Genomic DNA, 18301 nt, shown 5'->3' with positions numbered 1-18301 from the left:
GGTTTTTAAAAATATGAACCATTCCTCCTCTGAGACTCGAGCTCTGAGAAGGGCCAGTCACCTCCAGGAGGAGCCCGCTGCTGCTCCATCCTGGACATGGCCCAGACCCACACGACCCGCCCAAGCCTCTGTCCGCCCAGCGGTCCTCGCTGAGCCTGTGCCACAGACACGCAGGCGATCTTGTCCATGTGCCGTGTTTTTGTCCCGGACTCCGCCTGCATCTGTACAGCGTGCTGATGTGAACATGTGCCGCGAAGGCAGCACGGTTGCTCGTGATGGGATGTGGAGCCGCGCCCCAGCTCCGAACACCCAGGGCCTTGGGGTGTGAGGCTGTGAGGAGCTCTCCACACGCAGGCTGCGCTCTGGCTACACACCTCACTGACCTGGCCCTGTGCTTGTCACTCAGGCTGGAGTGTGTGCAGACCCTGATGGCAGGCAGCACATGGCGCAAGGAGAGCTGTGCTGCCCATTGCTGCAGACCTGCTGTCCCCAGGTGAGCAGCCAAGCAGTGGCTGTGGCTCGTGGCTGTGCCCGGCCCCAGGAGAGAAGCGACACAGTGCAGGCGCCCTGCTTTGGAGCCTTTGTGGAGGGAATCATGTCCGATGAGGTAGTACCTTGGCCCCATCCAGCACGCTGGTGTGCTTGTCAGGAGGGAAGTTAGGCACACACTGGAGAGTAAGAGGCCACACGCAGGTGGACAGGGCGTGGTGTCTGCAGACCACAGGTCATAGAAGGTTGGAAGCCACTGCAGCCTGGAGGGGGCTGGCGCCCATCTCCCATAGGACCCTTTGGGGACCAACCCTGTGACACTGACACGGTGCCCTTCTGTTCAAGCTGCTCAGCCATGGCCACCCTGGCAGACTAAGACAGTAAGTGAAGCAGTTAGGTCGTCTTCCAGACGAGCTAGCACGATTCAGAGCAGGCTGGTTCTAGCTCATAGGTGGAGTTGGCGCCGGAGTGCAGCCGCGGCTCCTCAGGGCTCGAGTCTGTTCTCTGCCTGCACCTGGGAGCATTTGCTGAGTTTCTGGGTCACCCCTGGCCTCATGCACCTCTCCTTCCTGGAACCTGCAGGGCGGTCTGTGCCTCCCTGTGGCACTAACAAAAGCTGCCTTGTGCTATTTGGGCATGATTCTATCCTTGGGGTATAAACTCTCAATAGTTTATTCTATGGATCGGCTTTCCAGAAAATACTCCTCTTCCAGCACAGTACTTTGCACACAATGCATATTTATTGAGTTGACACTTAACGCCCACTGTAAAATGATTGCATAATTGTTACATAATCAGGCATTGTGCAGTTGTATCTGAGGTGTTGGCATAACCCATCTGAAATGTGTCTGATTTTAAGAGCTCATGTCACCCATGGGCAGTGGCTGCTGAACTATGTCCTGCTAGTCTTGCAAGAATTTTTGCCCCAAAACGTGAGGGCTCCATATTTTTATTTATTTTTTTTTTATTTTTTTTTTTTTGTTTGTTTGTGTGTGTGTGTGTGTGTGTGTGGCCAGCTCAGCCCACCAGGGGGCGGGCTGGCTGGCATGTGGTGCTGGGGGATTGAACCGCGGTCCCTGTGCTTTGCTAAGCTTGTTCTAAGTAGGTGCTTTAGACCACTGAGCCATCTCACTAGCCCCTCCATATTTTTGATGACTGAAGTAAAACAGACATATATGCCAATAAAAGATCAAAAGATGCACCCAGATTCTACATGGAACAGGAAACTGCTCATTCTTACCTACTTGGGGACAGCGGGCATCTCGTGTGTCTGAGAAGGCCTTGGGGCTGAAGTTAGCCCCGGCGATTCCCTGATGCCATCAGCCCTCTGAGCCAGTGCACCATGGAAACTGCAGTCACCTGCAGGGACTGGGGTGAAGCTTGTGGAGGGCTGTTGCCTGGCGAGAGTTGCTGGGTTTGAGCCCCAGCACTGCCAACAAACACAAAAGCAGGCTTAACGAAGCATGACAGTGAACAGAGCACAGGAGAGAAGGGCTGTGTCAGCAGCGGCACTGGTCTGGCCGTTCGCGCCTGACTTCCTCCGGTGTGAAGATTTTGTGTCTTCAGTGCTGTGGGGGAGTGTGTGTCATCTAGAGCTTGGAGCACAGGCTTGGCAGGGCTGAGGCACGGCATCCCTTTTGGTGACACGTGCACAGGCTGCCCTGGTGGCCAGTGGAGAGCCAGAGAGCTGGTTAGGGTTCCCTTCCTAGAAGAAACTTGGCGTGCATATGCATTTCAAAGAGAAGCTTTGCCAGTGCACAAATTTCAGGATGGTGGAGCCACAGTGGACGCTGAGGGCAGGGTTAGCTCAGGTCTTGTGGTCGGGGTGCTGTCCCCAGCTCAGACCTCTGGGGCTGGGGCTGCCTGTGGGACTCTGCTCTTGACCATACGTGCGTTCAAGGAATGTGTACCAGAGACCTGTGCTGTGCAAGGGGCGTGTGCAAAGCAAAACACTTGGCAGCGCCCATGAACACAAACCAAGTGAAGGGGGTGCCCTGGGGCAGGTGTGGACCTGGCACGAATGAAGGACCCTGCAAGGTGTGTGTCCTGAGTCTGCATACTCCTTATTTCTCGGCATGCTGTTCTCCCAGTGTGTGTGTGTGCGTGCGTGCGTGCGTGTGCGTGCGTGTGCGTGTGGAGGGGGGGTCAGCTTTCTGCTACTATACCAAACACAAGAGGGACTCAGCTTGTTAAGAGGAAAGCGTTGTTTTGGTGGGTGCAGGCTGTGTGGGCAGCCCCATTGCTTAGGCCGGGATTGGGGCTAGACAATGGGCGCGAGCGCTGGACCTTCCAGGTCTCCTGGGTTGAGGCTACTCCCCCATGACCTCACTTCCCCACTGAGCTCCACCTCGTACAGTCTCCGCCAGTCCCATCAACACTGCTGGTGTCCCCCGGGGACGCAGTGACCCTCACCTAGAGCCATGAGCCTGATCTAGAGCTGCCGGCTTGCAGCTCGGAGCTCTCACTTAGCACACTTGAGGCCGGGTTCTATCCCAGCCATCAGCGCGAAGGGGCAGAGCCTTGTAGCAGCAAAGAGAAGGTTGAGGTTAGGATCTGCACCAGCAGGGGAGCCCTGAGCATGATTCTGTACAGACAAAATAAGTTAGATGTCACCACAGCCCGCTGATACATTACCACAGGACGAAGTGGAGGACAGCAGCAGAGATGAAGAGGGAGGGTCCCTCCTGAGTCCACCGTGGTGGGGGAGGGGGAGGGAGCACTCCAGCGCTTCCTGGTTTGTTAAGTTTCTTAAGTATTGTATTCAGACAAAAGTGGTCAGTGCCAAAGGCCTGTGTGACGGGCAGGGACGCTCCCAGCCTTGCCTAGAGCCAAAGCAGTCCTCTGCTGCAGGGCAGAAAGGCACAAGCCATGGTCAGACGGCAAGCATGTGCATTTTGCTGGCTCATCACTTCTTATGTCTTTTGAAACAGGGTCTCACTGTACATCTCAGACTGGCTTTAAGCTCACTTTGTAGCCCAGGCTGTTCTCAAACTCACAGCCTCCCTAGTGCTGGGATGACAGCGCCACCACGCTCGGCTCTTGACCCTTCTCTCCTGAGCCTCTTGGGAGCATCGGGGCCATAAAGGGGCTGGAGGCATGGGTTTTTCTGTCTCCCTTACGCACATGTGAACACAGCCACCAGCTGTGTTCAGTGAGGACAGGCCTCACCCCCTGGCCCTGGATGCTGGCCACCTCGCTCTCTGCTCTCCAGGGCAGGGAGAGGGAAAGGCCGATTATGTATTATGCAGGATGAGGAATTTCACAGCCTCAGGGAGTAGGACGCCACCTCCCTCTCCTTGCCCTGTCCCTCCCCGTGGATGCAGCAGTCCTAGGTGTCCCCTTGGCCTCCCGTCCCAGCACCATGCAGCACATGGTGTGGGCCCTCCCGTGAGTGCTCTGCTCGGGCAGTCGCTCCAAGACTGGTGCCCTGGCTGCCCGGGCCCTCAGCCTGCGAGACCTGGTAAACATGCAAGTGCCCCACCCCGCCTGGCAGGAATCCCAGCCACCCTCACCTTTCAGCCCAGCGGCTGAGTCCCCAGGACTGGCTTCCCAAGGGACACTTGACTGCCAACCACCAGAGGGACACTGCCCAGCGACACCTAGTGTGCTCGGGGGTGGGGTGGAGGGAGGGCAGGAAGATGAGTTGGGCGGGAGAAGCAGGAGGCTCTTGGGGCGAGCGGCGCCAACCCAAACAGCCACTGCCTGGAGGCCACAATGCCCGGCGGGTCTGCTAATGGCCTGCGAGGTGCCCAGCGTTGCTGGCCCTGCCAGCTCTTCCCTGTCACCTTCCCTCTCTGCCTTGCAATCTTGCTGGGCTGGGGGGGCTCACTGCAGGGACACCCCCAGTGCCTGGATTATGGGCCTCCTTTCCGCCCCCCCACGGGCCTTGTGTTCTGCTCCGACTACCAGTCCTTCGGGTGCTGTGACCGGCACAAGGACCTGCACATCGCCTCAAGGTTCCGGGACATCATGGCCCACCTGGACTTGCAGGGCCACACACTGTGCAGAGGGTACATCAAGGACATCCTGTGCCAGGTGGGCCTGAGTAGCATGTGCCTGCAGCTCTGGAGCCAGCGGGGAGGGGTGGTGTGGGCAGCCTGGGGCCCAGTCCTCAGCCCTGGGTGCTTGGCGCTCCTCCCTGGTATGGCAGGGTGGGCCAGCCTGGGTCCTGTGTGCCCGGCACTGAAGTGCAGGGCCAAGGGGCTGCTGAGGGGCAGTGACTCACATTTTCTGCTCCCAGGGCTCAAATGCTGCAGCCTGGGAGGTGTCGCAGCTGAGCCCAGGGGAGAACGCGGCACAGACTCTGGGGAGACAGGGTGTTGGGCACTCGGCCCTGTGTTGGGGTCCAGGTCGCCTCCTGGGCCTGGCACTGCACCTCCCTCTGCTGTGGTCCTGAGTGGCTGGCTCTCCCGACTCCTTGTAGAGGTCACTGAGCTTCCAGAGCCTGGCACAGACTGGCCAGCTGGGTGGCCCTGCCTGGGGCCTGTGTGGTCCTCTGGGGACCTGCCCTGCGCTGCTGGTTTCCAGCCAGATGAGGGACTCACAGTGGGACGTCCCAGCTGCCCTGCCCAGATGTGGCGGGCATTGTCGGGCATTGTCGTTGGAGCCCAGGGATGGAGGCTGTCTCTGCTCCAGGCCGCGCTCTGCCCTTTGAGCCGGACTTTTCTGTGTTCCAAGCCCCTGTTGTCTCTTTTTGCTACTGGGAGCCTAGTGTCTTTTTCTCCCAGCTCCTTGGCCCTGCACTTTGGTGCCAGGCACACAGGACCCAGCCTGGTCCACCCTGCCACACCAGGGAGGGGTGCCAAGCACCCAGGGCTGAGGTCCGGGCCCCAGACGTCACAGTCTAGGGTTGTCCGCCTAGCAGTGGCTCCTTGGCTCCACTGCCCTTGTGTGTTGGGTGAAGAGCACTTGTGTTGCTGAAGAGCCCCAGTTCAGACAGGCGCAGCTCTCCACACAGAGCTTCACATCTATCAAACACACGTATGTTTATCAATTTTGTGAGGAAGTTACTCGACACCTAAGCTCAGGGTGGGATGCATCAAATGTCTGATTTGGTCATTTAAACTGCAATGATAAAGTATGTCAAATGTGGCAAAGCACAGAAAATGAACTAGTCATCTATCAACTTCCAGGTTTAGCGAATGCGACACTGGTGCCACATGGCCCTAGACTTGTATAAAGAAACAAATTCAGGCAGACATGCAATTTATGAAAAGGGAAACATTCCAAAATTTGATCTCAGTCATCCTGAGGTGCACCTCCCAGTGTGAGGCCGGAGGGAGGGGATGCTAGAGGGGCAGCCGTACCTGAGGTTCCTTCGGCATTGTTAACCTGGTGGAGTACTTGAGTCCAAGAGGAGGGATCTGGGCCTGGGAGACGGCTCAGTGGCGCAAGTGCCTGCCTGGAAAGCACAAGGTCTTGAGTTCAAGTCTCAGTACCGGGGGAAAAAGGGTTAAAGAGGAGGGATCAGGACCTGTACTCCAGACTCCTGACTCCCTATTCCCCCTTGCTGGCCCCCACTAAGCCGCCCTCCTCCCCCAGGAGTGCTCGCCCTATGCTGCCCACCTCTATGATGCCGAGAACCCTCGGTCGCCCCTCCGCCACCTGCCGGGCCTCTGCTCCGACTACTGCTCAGCCTTCCATGCCAGCTGCCAGTCCGCGGTCTCCCTGCTCACCAGCCACCGTGGCCCCCAGTGGCCCCGGGACGGGAATGCCACCCACTTGTGCCGCCTGCTCGAACTCCCGGACAAGGACTACTGCTTCCCCAATGTGCTGAGGAGTGACCGGCTCACTCGTAGCCTGGGGGTGGTGGCTGAGGGTCCCCGGGGCTGCCTGCAGCTCTGCCTGGTCGAGGTGGCCAATGGGCTGAGGAACCCGGTGTCCATGGTCCACGCTGGGGACGCCACCCATCGCTTCTTTGTGGCCGAGCAGGTGGGAGTGGTGTGGGTGTTCCTACCCGACGGGAGCCGCCTGGAGAAGCCCTTCCTGGACCTGAGGAGCAGTGTGCTGACCACGCCCTGGGTTGGAGACGAGAGAGGCTTCCTGGGGATGGCCTTTCATCCCAAGTTCCACCGCAACCGCAAGTTCTACGTTTATTACTCATGCCTGGCCAAGAAGAAGGTGGAGAAGATCCGCATCAGTGAGATGAAGGTTTCTCGGGCTGACCCCAACAGAGCGGAACTGAAGTCAGAGAGGTGAGGCGGAGGCATGAGGGTGTGTGGCTGCGCCCCGAGTTCCGAGGGGCCAGGCCAGTCCAGCTGGGTGCAGAGAGGGAGCGCAGGGCTCTGGAGCATGACTTTGAATGGGGAGGAAGGAGTTGCTGTCACTGCTGATCAATGCGCGCAGCCCCAGGAGCCGGCCCGCCCTTTGCAGTTCAGTGGTTTTTAATCTGTTCAGAGTCTCACAACCATTATCATAACTGACTTTAGAAAATTCCCATCTCTGCATAGAGACACTGCCCACGAGCCACTCTGCCTCCAGCCTCCCACCCCAGGTGGCCCTTGGGGTGCAGTCACCCCCACAAGTCCCCTGAGAACCTGCTGTCTCTCAGAGGAGAGCAAGGCGGACAGCTGTGGGGCTCGAGGAGGGATCGCAGCCAGCGTTGGTACCAAGGCAACAGCAGCCTCTCGCTGCTGGGTGTCCTCCACCCCAGAGCTGGGCCTTGCACCGGGCTCCTTATGCCACAAGAGCTGTGACCCCAAGCTTCAGGGCCACAGGTGCCTGCCCTTGCCTTGCGCTCGGCCTCCTCTTCCAGCAGGACAGGGAGAGCAGAGTGACTGTGCTCCGCGGGAGGGACATCACTGGCCTGGCTGTACCTCTGCTCCTGACGTCAGGGTTGCGGAAGAATCGGTCCTGGGAGTTCCCTCCTGAAGCCTGGCCGCCAGGCTGCACGCCGCTGTCCTGGGGACACTGAAGTGGGCCTGGCCGCCCAGCGGGCCGCAGCGCTGAGCCCATCCCTGTGGGTGTCCCCGGGCAGCTCCGGCTGCTGTAGGATCGCTGCTGTTTCTGCTTCCCTCCCAGGGTCATCCTGGAGATAGACGAGCCAGCCTCCAATCACAATGGCGGGCAGCTGCTCTTCGGCCTGGACGGCTACCTGTACATATTCACTGGGGACGGAGGGCAGGCCGGGGACCCCTTTGGCAAGTTTGGAAATGCTCAGAACAAGTAAGCTGGGTGGGGGAATCTTCAGGGGACCCTGAGACTTCAGGGAGCCCCACGGTGGGTGTTCAGCTGAGCCGCAGTCACGTCCAAGCCTCTTACTGCAAGGTGGGGCCTCCTCGAGGCCAGTGAGAGCAGGTCGTTTCCTGTCCTGTGAGCGGTGGACACAGCCTGCTCTGGCAGTTACTGTTCCTGCTGCCCAGGGTAACTTTCAGAGAGTTCTGCTGAGAGGAATTTAGAATTTCCTGGCAGGTTGGCAGGTCTCTGATCCCAAGGGTCTGCTCAGTTCTGCCCTGCAGTACAGTCCTGGGCTTCCCACAGGTCTGGAGACCAGGTCGGCGGCAGATCTGCTGGGCACTCGTGCTGCTGCAGGCCAGGGGCCTTGTGCAAGCTGCGTGGGTCCAGGAGTGTAATCCCAAAGCCTCCAGAGCTGGGAGTGGTCACTTCCTGTGTTAAACTGTGTGTCACTGGCCACCTGGTATGCCATGGGCATGCGTGGGTGAAGAAATCCATGTGACAGTGCCCATCTAACAGACGGGGCCACTACCACATGAGGCAGAGCCAGAGTCCAGCTCCAAGGATTTGGGCCAGGGCCGTCCGAGTTCCTGCTGGCAGCTCTGCCCAGGTTCTGTGGGGCCCAATAATGCAGATATGAGCTGGGGAGATAGCTCAGTAGAATAAGTGCTTGTCTGGCAAGTGCAGGGTCCTGAGTTCAATCCCCAGTACTGCAAAAAAAAAAAAAAAAAAAGAAGAAGCCTATAGTAACGCAGACATGAAGGTTACCAACTGTGCCAAGCTGGCCTTTGTCGAAGGCCTGCTGCGATTAGGACTCGCAGGGTGAGCTGTGTACCCACGGCTCACTAGACCCCAGCTCCAGCTCCTGGACTGCCGTCCTCCACTCTGCAAGCAGGAGATGTGTCCTCCGCGGCCTGTTTCTGCCCACTGCACTCCTGTGTAAGGGAGAATAAACCAGTGTAAAGTAATCCTGCTCTGAGATCAAGTCACACTGAAGCTGTCCTTAACCCTTCAATAAAAATCTAAGGCTGTGGCCCACCTGAGGCCAGTATCACAGCACTTTGGCCTGGCAGTGCTCTTGGGTCCCAAATGTGGATGTGCAAAGCTCTGGTGGTAACAGAAGAAAATCAAGCCCCTCCCCACGTGACCCCCAGGACCTCCTGGCTGTGCTGCCTGTGGGGTGTGGGTCTCCCCTGTGCCTCCCCACTCACCCTGCTGGCCCTTGGCCTCTGTCTTTCAGAAGCTCGCTGCTTGGGAAGGTGCTACGGATCGATGTGAACCGGCCAGGCCAGGGTGGCAGCAGGTACCAGGTCCCCAAGGACAACCCCTTCCTCTCTGAGCCAGGGGCTCACCCTGCTGTCTATGCCTACGGGGTCCGAAACATGTGGCGCTGTGCGGTGGACAGAGGGGACCCAGTTACACGGCGGGGCCGCGGCCGGATCTTTTGTGGGGATGTGGGCCAGAACAGGTTTGAAGAGGTGGACCTCATCGTGAAAGGCGGGAACTATGGCTGGAGGGCGAAGGAAGGCTTTGCATGCTATGACGCCAAACTCTGTCACAATGCCTCTTTGGGTAAGTGAGGACCAGTGGGGGCTGCTTGCCTGTGGTGAGCGGGCTGGAGGTCGAGGTGGGGGATAAGCTCTGAGCAGCCTGGCCGGCTGTTTACACCATGCCTTGGTCACTGGGGCAATGACCACAGGGACACCTGACCCCTTGGCCACGGTCCTTGGGATGGCACTTTGAGTGGACCTCGGCCATGAGTGCCACGGTGCCTGCTCTTGATGCCCCCTCCCCCAGCTGCTGTCCTGTCATCCTGTCTCTCTGTCCTGCTTTCCCTTCCAGGAAAGTAACTGAGATGATGGCCTGCTTCTTGGTTTCGCTTCTGCTGACCTTCAGTCCTTTTCTCCATAAAACCAGCCTGCTTTGTGTAGACCTCTGGGACACTGATTTTGTCCTAAGGAATGGGATGGTGTCCGATTTTAGGATAGAAGCTAAGCCAAAGAAGCTTTTTTTTTTTTTTGGTACTGGGATTAAATCTGTGCCCTTTTAAAATCCAGCCCTTTTAAAATTTTGAGACAAGGTCTCCCTAAGTAGCTAAGTTGTCCAAACTGGGTTCAAACTCACCATACTCCTGTCTCGGCCACTTGGAATGCTGGGATTACAGGTTAGTGCCACCATGCCTGGCTAAGATTATTTTTTAAAAAGTACATTCCTATGTCCCACACTGGACCTGAGCAGTGTGTGTCTTGGTGGATTGGTGAATGGGGTTGACCAGGCGTCCATAGCTTAAATTATGCACACGTGACTTTTAATTCTATTATTTTGAGAACTATTGGCAAAGCAAGATTAGCAGCTTAGGTTTTCATTTATTTTCCAGTTGGAGGGGAGTGCCACATGCCCTCGAGTGAGGGGACACCCAGTGCTGGTAGTCCCGGTGTGCGGTGTGCCCAGCCTCCGCCACCATTCCTTAGTCCTCCGCCCTTTGCCTTCCGGAGCTGCCTCACGCTCTTATAGTGTGACTCACTTCCTCGCGTGATCCGAGGTTGTGGTGCAGCGATGGGGGCTTAGGCTTAGCTGGAAGCCCCGTCCTGTGATGGCGCTTAGCTCGCCTGCCTGACCCTCCCTGGGTCGTGCTGATGGTCCTCACAAGCCAGGTGGCTGCCTTAAAAAACCCCTCCTGCCTCCAAAGCCCCAGATTTGGCGATGACACTCTTGTCTTTCCTTGTCCCTGGGCAGATGACATCCTGCCAATCTACGCCTATAGCCACACGGTGGGGAAGTCTGTCACTGGGGGCTGTGTCTACCGAGGCTGTGAGTCCCCGAATCTCAATGGCCTCTACATCTTTGGAGACTTCATGAGTGGGTAAGGGTAATGTCCCTTTCTCTTTTATATTTTAAGATTTTCATTAAGTTTAATTGTGGTAAATAAGAGCGTGGTAGACTTTTTAAAATGTATTTAGTACAGGGTCTCACTACACAGATCAGGCTCTAGTGGTCTGCCTGTTTACAGCCTCCCAAGAGCTGGGATTACAGGTGTGCACCACCACGCCCAGTGTCAATTTCTGTCTCAGTGTGCCCTGGGGGTAGGGCCAGCACAGCACACCAGGGATCAAATCCCTGTCCCTGTGTCTGCCTAAGCAGGCGCTTCAGTCTGCTGAGTAGCTGGCCGGCCCTGTTAGACGTAGTTTCACAATGCTCCACACTTGTCTTCCCACCAGCCGCATTCAGATGCACAGTATTCCCAGCCCCTAAGGGCGCTTCTTGCCTGTGAGCGCCCGCCTGCTCATATGAGGGATGGGCACACGCGCGCACACACGCACACTATTACATATTTCATTGTATATTGAGCTTGTGATGGGCTACCTTATAAGTCTTGGTAGCTTTTAGGATAGAAATAGAAAATCTACTGAATTTTTTAGGTAGAAGATCATTTAATCTGTAAATATAGACACTTTCTTTTCCCAAATTGAGAGACCTTTTATGGTTTTTATTTTTGGCTTCAGTGTCAATATCTGGTACAGTGCTGGGCGTAAGTGGGGGGAAGCAATCTGGTTTTTTTTTTTACCAGTAACTATGATGTTAGCTCTGTTTTTCTTTGTGGTCTGAGTCAGGTTAGCTTTCTTTCTATTCCTGGTCTGCTGAGAGTTTGTATTGGATTTTGTCAAATGCTTCTTTGCATCTGTTTAGAAAATCATTGCTTTTTTCATTTTGATGAATTTAATAGCTGTATTTTGTTACAGAAACCTTGCATTTCTGGTCAGGGTGTACCAGCCTTTTCGTATATTGTAGAATTCGCTTGGCTAAGATGACGTTGGAACTTCTTGCATCTGTGTTCGTGCGAGGGTTGTGGGCACAAGCTTTCCTCTCCTCTGATACCTTTGTCTGGGTAATGCGAGCTTCAGAGAACAAGCCGAGCCGCGTCTTCTCTGCCTCAGGTGTCTAGATGAGTTTGGCTGGAGTGTGTGGTAGCCCTGCCATCTGTGATTCTTCTTTTCTAAGGAAAGCCGACTGAGCCTGAGGTAGTCCTTGCAGAAAGTTTTAACCCTAAATCCAACTTCCTGAGAGCTACTCAATTTATTTGTTTCTTTCTGAGTGATCCTCCGTAGTGTGCATCTGTCAAGGAGTTTATCCAGTTCTCTTAAATTGCCAGCACATTGGTATTGATCTGTTCATAATATTACTTTCTTGTCTTTTCAGTAGCTGCAGAAACTATCGTCGTTGCTTCGGCACTCGTCCTGTGCCAGGTGCTGTAAACCTCATCTTGTCAGAAGTTTACGTTGTTATTGATCTTCTTTCATACCAGCTGTTGAGTTCACTGATACTTTTCTTTTCTATTTCATGTTTCATTGATTTATGCTCCTTTCCTTCCTTCTTCTCGTGCTAGTGTTAATTAATTTTAGTTATAGTACTGAAGAAGGAAGTCGAGCTCACTGATCTGAGGTCTTCCATCTTTCATCTTTTGTACTGTGTGCGCTTAGTGCTATCAACGTCCCGCTAGGACACGGAGAGCATCATGGGAATTCTGACATACGGCGTCTGAACGTTTACTTAGTTAAAATGTGTCTTGTGTCACGTCTCACCAGCCATTTATCCCCTCCAGTCACTTTGGTTTCAGTTCTAAATTTTTCACTTTTAGAAATAGTGATTTTGGGCTTTCTTTTTAATATCTCCTGCACACCTTCGTAGCTTTCTGACCCTATCGGATAGCATCAAAATCACCATTTTAACATTTTTATCATTTTGTCTAATGCCAGTTCTGTGACCATTTTGTTGGACTGACCTTATTCTTTGTAATGGTTGCCTTTTCTTCCTTCTTTACTAGAGTAGTAAGTTTTGATTGAATGCCAGGAACTTTTCACTTAACCTTGGCTAAAGCACAACCCTGGCCGTGTTGGTGTTCCTAGACACAGTCGAGTTGCTTGGAAGCAGCTTTACCCTCTTTACCCTTCCCAGCCTTGCTGCAACGCTTGTGGGGAGGACTGGAGTGGTGGGCTTGTGGGAGCTCTGTGCCCCTTGCTCAAGGGGCAGGACCTCCCAAGCACCCTGTGATGCCCCAGGACTCCAGGGACCCCACGCAGGGCTGTGTGCATGCCAGGGACTTTCCTGGTGGCTCTCTTGCTGTCATTGGTGGCTTTTCCTTGTGTCTGCTATTGGGCATGCAGGTGTGCATTGGAGGGTGCGTGGCAGCTCTCTGAAGTGAGTTCATTCTGTGTCATCTTCTCTCTGATGTTGTTCCTGTGAACGCTTTCTCCTTGGATCTCCCGGGATGCTCAGTTCTGTGCTGTGGAAAAACCTGGGCCCTGTCAGGCATTGCCTGTGTCTCCCCTCCCGGGCTGGGACAGTCTTAGGACTCCCTGGTTTGCTTTTGGTCTCTTTAGGAGTGCACCCCTACACTGTCTGACCCTGGATGTCTTTTAAGCCGCTGCTGTTCTATTTTATGCAGGCTTTTGGCTAAGTGTGAGCCTAGTACCTCACCTCACCTCACCTCAGGAAGGACGAAGGCATTTTCATGCTTGTACTCTTGGTTATCGAGATGATGGAGAGCTAGTAACGGCAAGGTCCTTAATGTCACTCACTAGAGCTTCAGGACTTCATTTATCGTTACGCCTTTCCTCACAGCCCTGCCCACACACCTTTGAGCATTTCTGAGGATGCCCTGAGTCCACCCAACTTCCTTTCCTCCTACATAGGTGGCAGAGGGGTGCAGGGTGTCCGCTTGTGACTGTGCAGATGTAGCTTCCCCCGTGCTTCACCATGGTGAGAGCTCCATGGGTCTTACTTTATCAGCCTTTGAGCTCTGCTCTCTGACAAGTTACATTGCTATTCTCCATTTTACAGAGGAGGAAACTGGGGTTTAGGGACATTGGGCAACCAGCCCAAGGCCACGCAGCTAACACAAAGATGATCTTGTGGAGTCTGTGCTCACCCTCTTTCCTGACAGGAAGCGAGCTTCTGCAGGGCCAGGGTCCAAAGTGGCTCTGGGTTGGGGGCGTCCGATCGTTGGCCTCTGCCCAGCCCCAGCGCTCCAGGGTCTCTGTTTCTAGGTGGAAAAAGTCCATTGGAGGTAGATACGGATACCTAAAATATAAGGTTTTATTTTCATCCAGTCGAATTATGGCTTTGCAGGAAGATAGAAAAACCCAGAAATGGAGGAAACGGGATATCTGCCTGGGTGACACAGCGGCCTGTGCCTCCCCAGGGCTGGTCAGTGCCCACAGCCAGTTTGTCATCTCATTTGCAGAGGACGAGGCAGGTAAGGAAGGCTCAATCAGGCACCCTGGCATCACTTGCAGGGGCTCCGCCAGCATGCAGCGTGGGCAGCGCAGCTCCTCCGTGCTGATCGAGGCCACTGCCCTCTCTCATCACACACTCAGCGCGGCTCTGCCTCCGCTCAGCCCCGTGCCGTGACCCTAGCGCCTGTCTCACAGGCAGGACCAGCCCGCCCATCCTGGCTGGATGGTGTGGGCCAGCCCAGGCCTGATCCCTGACTTTTCCAATCCTTGGGCTATGAGAGAGGTGTGAGCTTCCCAGCTTTTACCCTCAGTGATGGGCACTGGAAGGGGCCAGGGCCCGGGCAGCAGACTGGGCAGCAAGAGCTCGTCCCGGGCGGGGCAGGGGGTGCTCTTTCCTGGCTCTTTCCCAGCAAAGTGCGCGAGCCTGGGAGAACCCCTGCTGGATGACTCCTGCGGCAGGGCGGGCGGCCCGCCCGGCAGGTGGTTGCTCTGGACAGGCTGGAGGGCCCCTGATGCCTAAGTGCTCTCCTGGGCTGGGGAAGAGGGCCACTGGGTTGTAGAGCTTTTCCCCATGCTTATGACAAGAGGGTTGAATTTTAATTTCAGCTTTAAGTTATTTTGAAAGATGAAAGCTCCAAAATGTGGTTGTATTTTGTTTTACATATGCTTGATATTTGGCAGTGGCCAGAGCTGTACTCAGAGGCAGGTGAGAAAGTGGCCTCTGGGTCGTGTTGACCCAGGGTCTCCAGGGTGCAGGGCCCCACCCCAGGCGCCTCTGTCCACTGCCCGGCAGCTGCACCGTCCTGCAGAGGGATGCACGGGATCCAGTGGCTGCTTCCTCCCCACCGGCTAATGAATTGATAGTCTGGGATGCGGAGGGTATTTTGGAAAATTCAAGCACTGTTAGTAGAAGAAAGTCTGTGTGCGCTCCAAAGTGAAAGTGCAAACACAGAAGCGGTGAGGCTGGTGGGCAGAGGAGGCTGTGGAGCCTGGTGCCACAGGCCCGGGGAGCAGCCTGCCCCAGGGCAGGCGGCAGCAGCGAGGCCCAGCAGCGCCTGGTGCCCATGCAGGACGGCACACGTCTTCTGCTCTCTGCAGGGCCTTCCCCTGGTGGTCAGCTTTGATCTGAGGGTCCCCATTTATTGTGTATGTATTATTTCCACTTTGGGAGTTGGATCCCAGGGCCTTCACACCGAGCTGTGCACCCCTCCCCCTTTTTAGCTTTAAGTTTTGAGGCAAGTTCTTCCTGAGCCCCTGAGTTCCCAGCTGGCTTGGGCTTGCACTCCGGCCGCCGCCTTCCAGTGTTGGGACTGTAGCCTGTGCCTGCGCTGCCAGCCTAGTCATTGTTTTATGTGTCAGTCACTGGCTGTCAGGAAGAGACTCTCCAGAGGAGCCGGTGCTCTGCTCACCCGCAGCTAGGAGTGTAGCTTCAACCGCTGCCAGCTGGAACAAACTCAGAACCAGCTCGGGAGGGGCCGTGGGTGCTGCCTGGTGGGTCCTGAGCAGAGCCGGGCAAGGGCTGCAGAAGCCTGGTGGGTGGGAGACTGACCCACAGGGACGTGGTCACACAAAGGAAAGTGGCCAGGAGGGGACACGGTTGCTGTGGAGACCGGAAGCCCTGCTTGTGGCAGCCCTGCTGGCTGGGACTTTGTGGACACTGGATTTCCCGACTGGAGGCTCTGCTCAGACCTGTGATTTCTAGTTAGAAGCAGCTGCAGACGAGAGTGCGTGTCCTCCGTATCCTTCGGGGAAGAGTCTGCGGTCCGTGGGCAGCAACGAGCCACAGCTTCCAGCAGCTGCCCTGGGCCAGTGCTCCCAGGCCGGGCACCTGTGCTCTGGGCAGGCCATGCCCAGCCCTGTCCCTAGAACCCCAGGATGAAAGCACTGTTTAGTCAGGAGCTGCGCAATGCTTAGGGCTTCTCACGCTGTGGCTCCTTGGTCGCTTTCTCCCCCAATGTGGACAGCCTGTGAACCTAGCTCAGTATAAATGTTGGGAGGGTGGCAGAGGCCTTACTGGAGATGGTGGGGGAGCACACCCCATTACTCAGACTGTGAGGCTAGAACAGGGCCAGCATGGTGGACCCAGACCCGCTGGACCCCAGTGGGAAGTAGCAGGTGGCAGTGGGCTGATCCTCACGTGGTTCTGGAGATGTGGGGGCAGGCGACTTTGGGGGTGTCAAGAGGACCGGAAGAGAGGTGAGGAGTGGGCAGCGGCACAAGGAACAGCAGCTCTGGGCTGGCTGAAGCAGGCAAATGGAGAGCAGAGCTGAGGGGAGAGGAGGGCGACTGCTGCCGCCCCCGTCCCAGTCCTGCCCGCTGTCCTCTGCAGGGGAGCTCCACTTCCTGGCCACCTCGTACCCAAGTGCCTACGCGCCACACGGCTCGGTCTACAAATTCGTTGACCCCTCCAGGTGAGCACTGGTGTCATGTTCTTCTCAGGTGTGTTTTGTGAGCCTGGCCTCCGTGGCAGGCACAGAAGCGGTGGCGGCCCCAGGAGTGTGCTGTGGTGATCTGCACAGCACATCTGGGCTCCAGATCCAGAGCAGTGTGGGTGAACGTGTGTAGTGCCGAGTGTCCCTGGAGCCATGCACTGTCCTAGGAGGGACTCTGGGCTGGGCAGTGAGGGTCAGAGCCATCCCGGGATGCCTGCGTAGCCCCGAGGCTCCTATTTTTAACACTTCCCAGCTGCTGGAACCCCCGTGGTGCACGTGTGCCTGTCCCATCAGGCAGCTTGAACCACTGTGGTAAAGTGGGACAGTCATGCGCGGGGAGTTGTGCAGGTACCACTCACTGGTGGCTCAAGCTGCTCAGCCCTGTCCTGACCTGGGTCTCCTGGACCCTTTCTGCACTCGGGCCCAGTGGACTCATGCTGCTGACTCGGCCTTTCTGCCAGCCTCGTCCCGGGCTAATCCTTCTTCTGCCAAGGAGCTGGACCCAGTCCATCGCCACCATGGGGGTGCTGGTCTGTGGCCTCTTCCTGGCCCAGGGTGGATGGTCTGGGGTACACGGGTCTGCTGGGATTCCAAAGTGGAAGTGCTGGGAATGAGCTTGTGGAGGGACCCCCGCGGATGCCTCCCCCAGAGGCTGTGTTTCTAGGTTGGGTTGGCACACAGGCCTGGCACTGCCCACTGCAGCTGGACTCCAGGTTGGGGTCTCAGAAGTGTCTGGAAGTGGCTGGCCAGAACGTGGGCCCACAGGCACTGTGGACAGGGTGAGACAGCTGCAGCGATGTGAGGGGAGGCTGGATCCCGTTCTCTCCACATGAGCCTTCTGCACTGGCAGCTCCCGGGTGTGGGTGTCATGTACTTCCCTTGTCTGGCTCAGGAGGCAGCCATGTGAGGCCTCTCAGGAGAGGTACCCCTACCCCCACGAGCTGATCTCCTGAAGGGGCCTGAGTGACAGCTCTGGGCTGGCAGCGTGGGCTGGCAACGTCCCCAAGGTGGCCCAGCCTCAGTGATGGCAAAGGAGCCCAGAGTCCCATCAGCAGCCCTGGTGCCACTGGGAGGGGCTCAGGACCAGCTCTTGGTTCCTGTGGGTGTGGTGCGGTTGCTGTTGCTCCAGTCACGGTGTCCATGGCTGCAGGGGCCCACCCGCCCGCCTGCTCACTCAGCCTGCACTGGGCTGGGCACACCTGGGCTGCCGCTTCCGAGGGGCTCCCACACCCTAGCCCGTCCTTCCCTTCCATTCCCCCACTTTCCACAGAGGTGCCAGATGCAGTGGTGGGGACCAGGACCCGGACCCTGGAGCCAGGGCTGGACTTGCAGCTTTGCCACTGACTCCCTCTGACCTTGAGCCTGCGTCCTAGCCTTTGTGCACCTCGGTTCCTCCTGTGGAGAGGGTGGCATCGCCGCTGCCTCATGGGGCGTCCTGAGCGTTCCCTGAGTTAACATTCCTGGAGCGTTTAGAGCAGTGCCCGGCACCACACAGGGGCTCTCCACACACAGAATTTCTGTTCCCTGCATGAGTGACGGTGGCGAGAGTTGGAGCTGGGTGAGGAAGGCAGAGGGACAGTGGGATCCAGCTCTGTGCCGTGTCCTGGGTGAGCTTGCTGTCCCTTTACTACAGAAGGCCCACATGTGATCAGAGAGCCTGTGTGTGTGCGGTGGAGGTGTCACAGTGTAGGGCGATGCCGTGAGTTTCAGAGGGATTTTCATTCCTCTGCTACCACCACTGCCACCATCTCCTCCACCACCTCCTCCACCGCCACCAACTCTACCATCATGTCCATCACTACCACTTCCATCACCACCATCTCCTCAGCACATCTCCTCCACCATCATGTCCACTACCAACGACTCTGCCATCTCCTCCACTGTCACCATCTCCACCGTTGTCATCACCACTACCATTACTACCACCTCCACCACCAACTCCACCTCTATCATTGCCACCATCCCCTCCACCAC

General features: G+C 56.5%; 1 protein-coding gene across 3 annotated transcripts in view; it reads left to right on the top strand.

The window, feature by feature from the left end:
* Nucleotides 1-4195: 4195 nt before the first annotated feature.
* The window catches only part of Hhipl2 (HHIP like 2), a 16748-nt gene continuing 2642 nt past the window's right edge, over nucleotides 4196-18301 (top strand). Inside the window, exons 1-7 of one of the 3 annotated variants that reach the window (XM_023710205.1) lie at nucleotides 4196-4524; nucleotides 6031-6683; nucleotides 7510-7653; nucleotides 8903-9234; nucleotides 10399-10525; nucleotides 13770-13915; nucleotides 16225-16306. In XM_023710205.1, coding sequence (XP_023565973.1) covers nucleotides 4204-4524; nucleotides 6031-6683; nucleotides 7510-7653; nucleotides 8903-9234; nucleotides 10399-10525; nucleotides 13770-13915; nucleotides 16225-16306 — 1805 coding nt within the window. In that variant the 5' untranslated portion in view covers nucleotides 4196-4203. The remainder of the gene's footprint in view (nucleotides 4525-6030; nucleotides 6684-7509; nucleotides 7654-8902; nucleotides 9235-10398; nucleotides 10526-13769; nucleotides 13916-16224; nucleotides 16307-18301) is intronic. The other 2 variants (XM_023710207.1, XM_023710206.1) reach the window with 2 other exon arrangements.

This window comes from Octodon degus, unplaced genomic scaffold, assembly GCF_000260255.1.
Source record: "Octodon degus isolate 3935 unplaced genomic scaffold, OctDeg1.0 scaffold00017, whole genome shotgun sequence".
Lineage (NCBI taxonomy): Eukaryota > Metazoa > Chordata > Mammalia > Rodentia > Octodontidae > Octodon > Octodon degus.
Note: the sequence above shows the minus strand (reverse complement) of the source record. Positions and strands in the feature narration are given on the sequence as shown.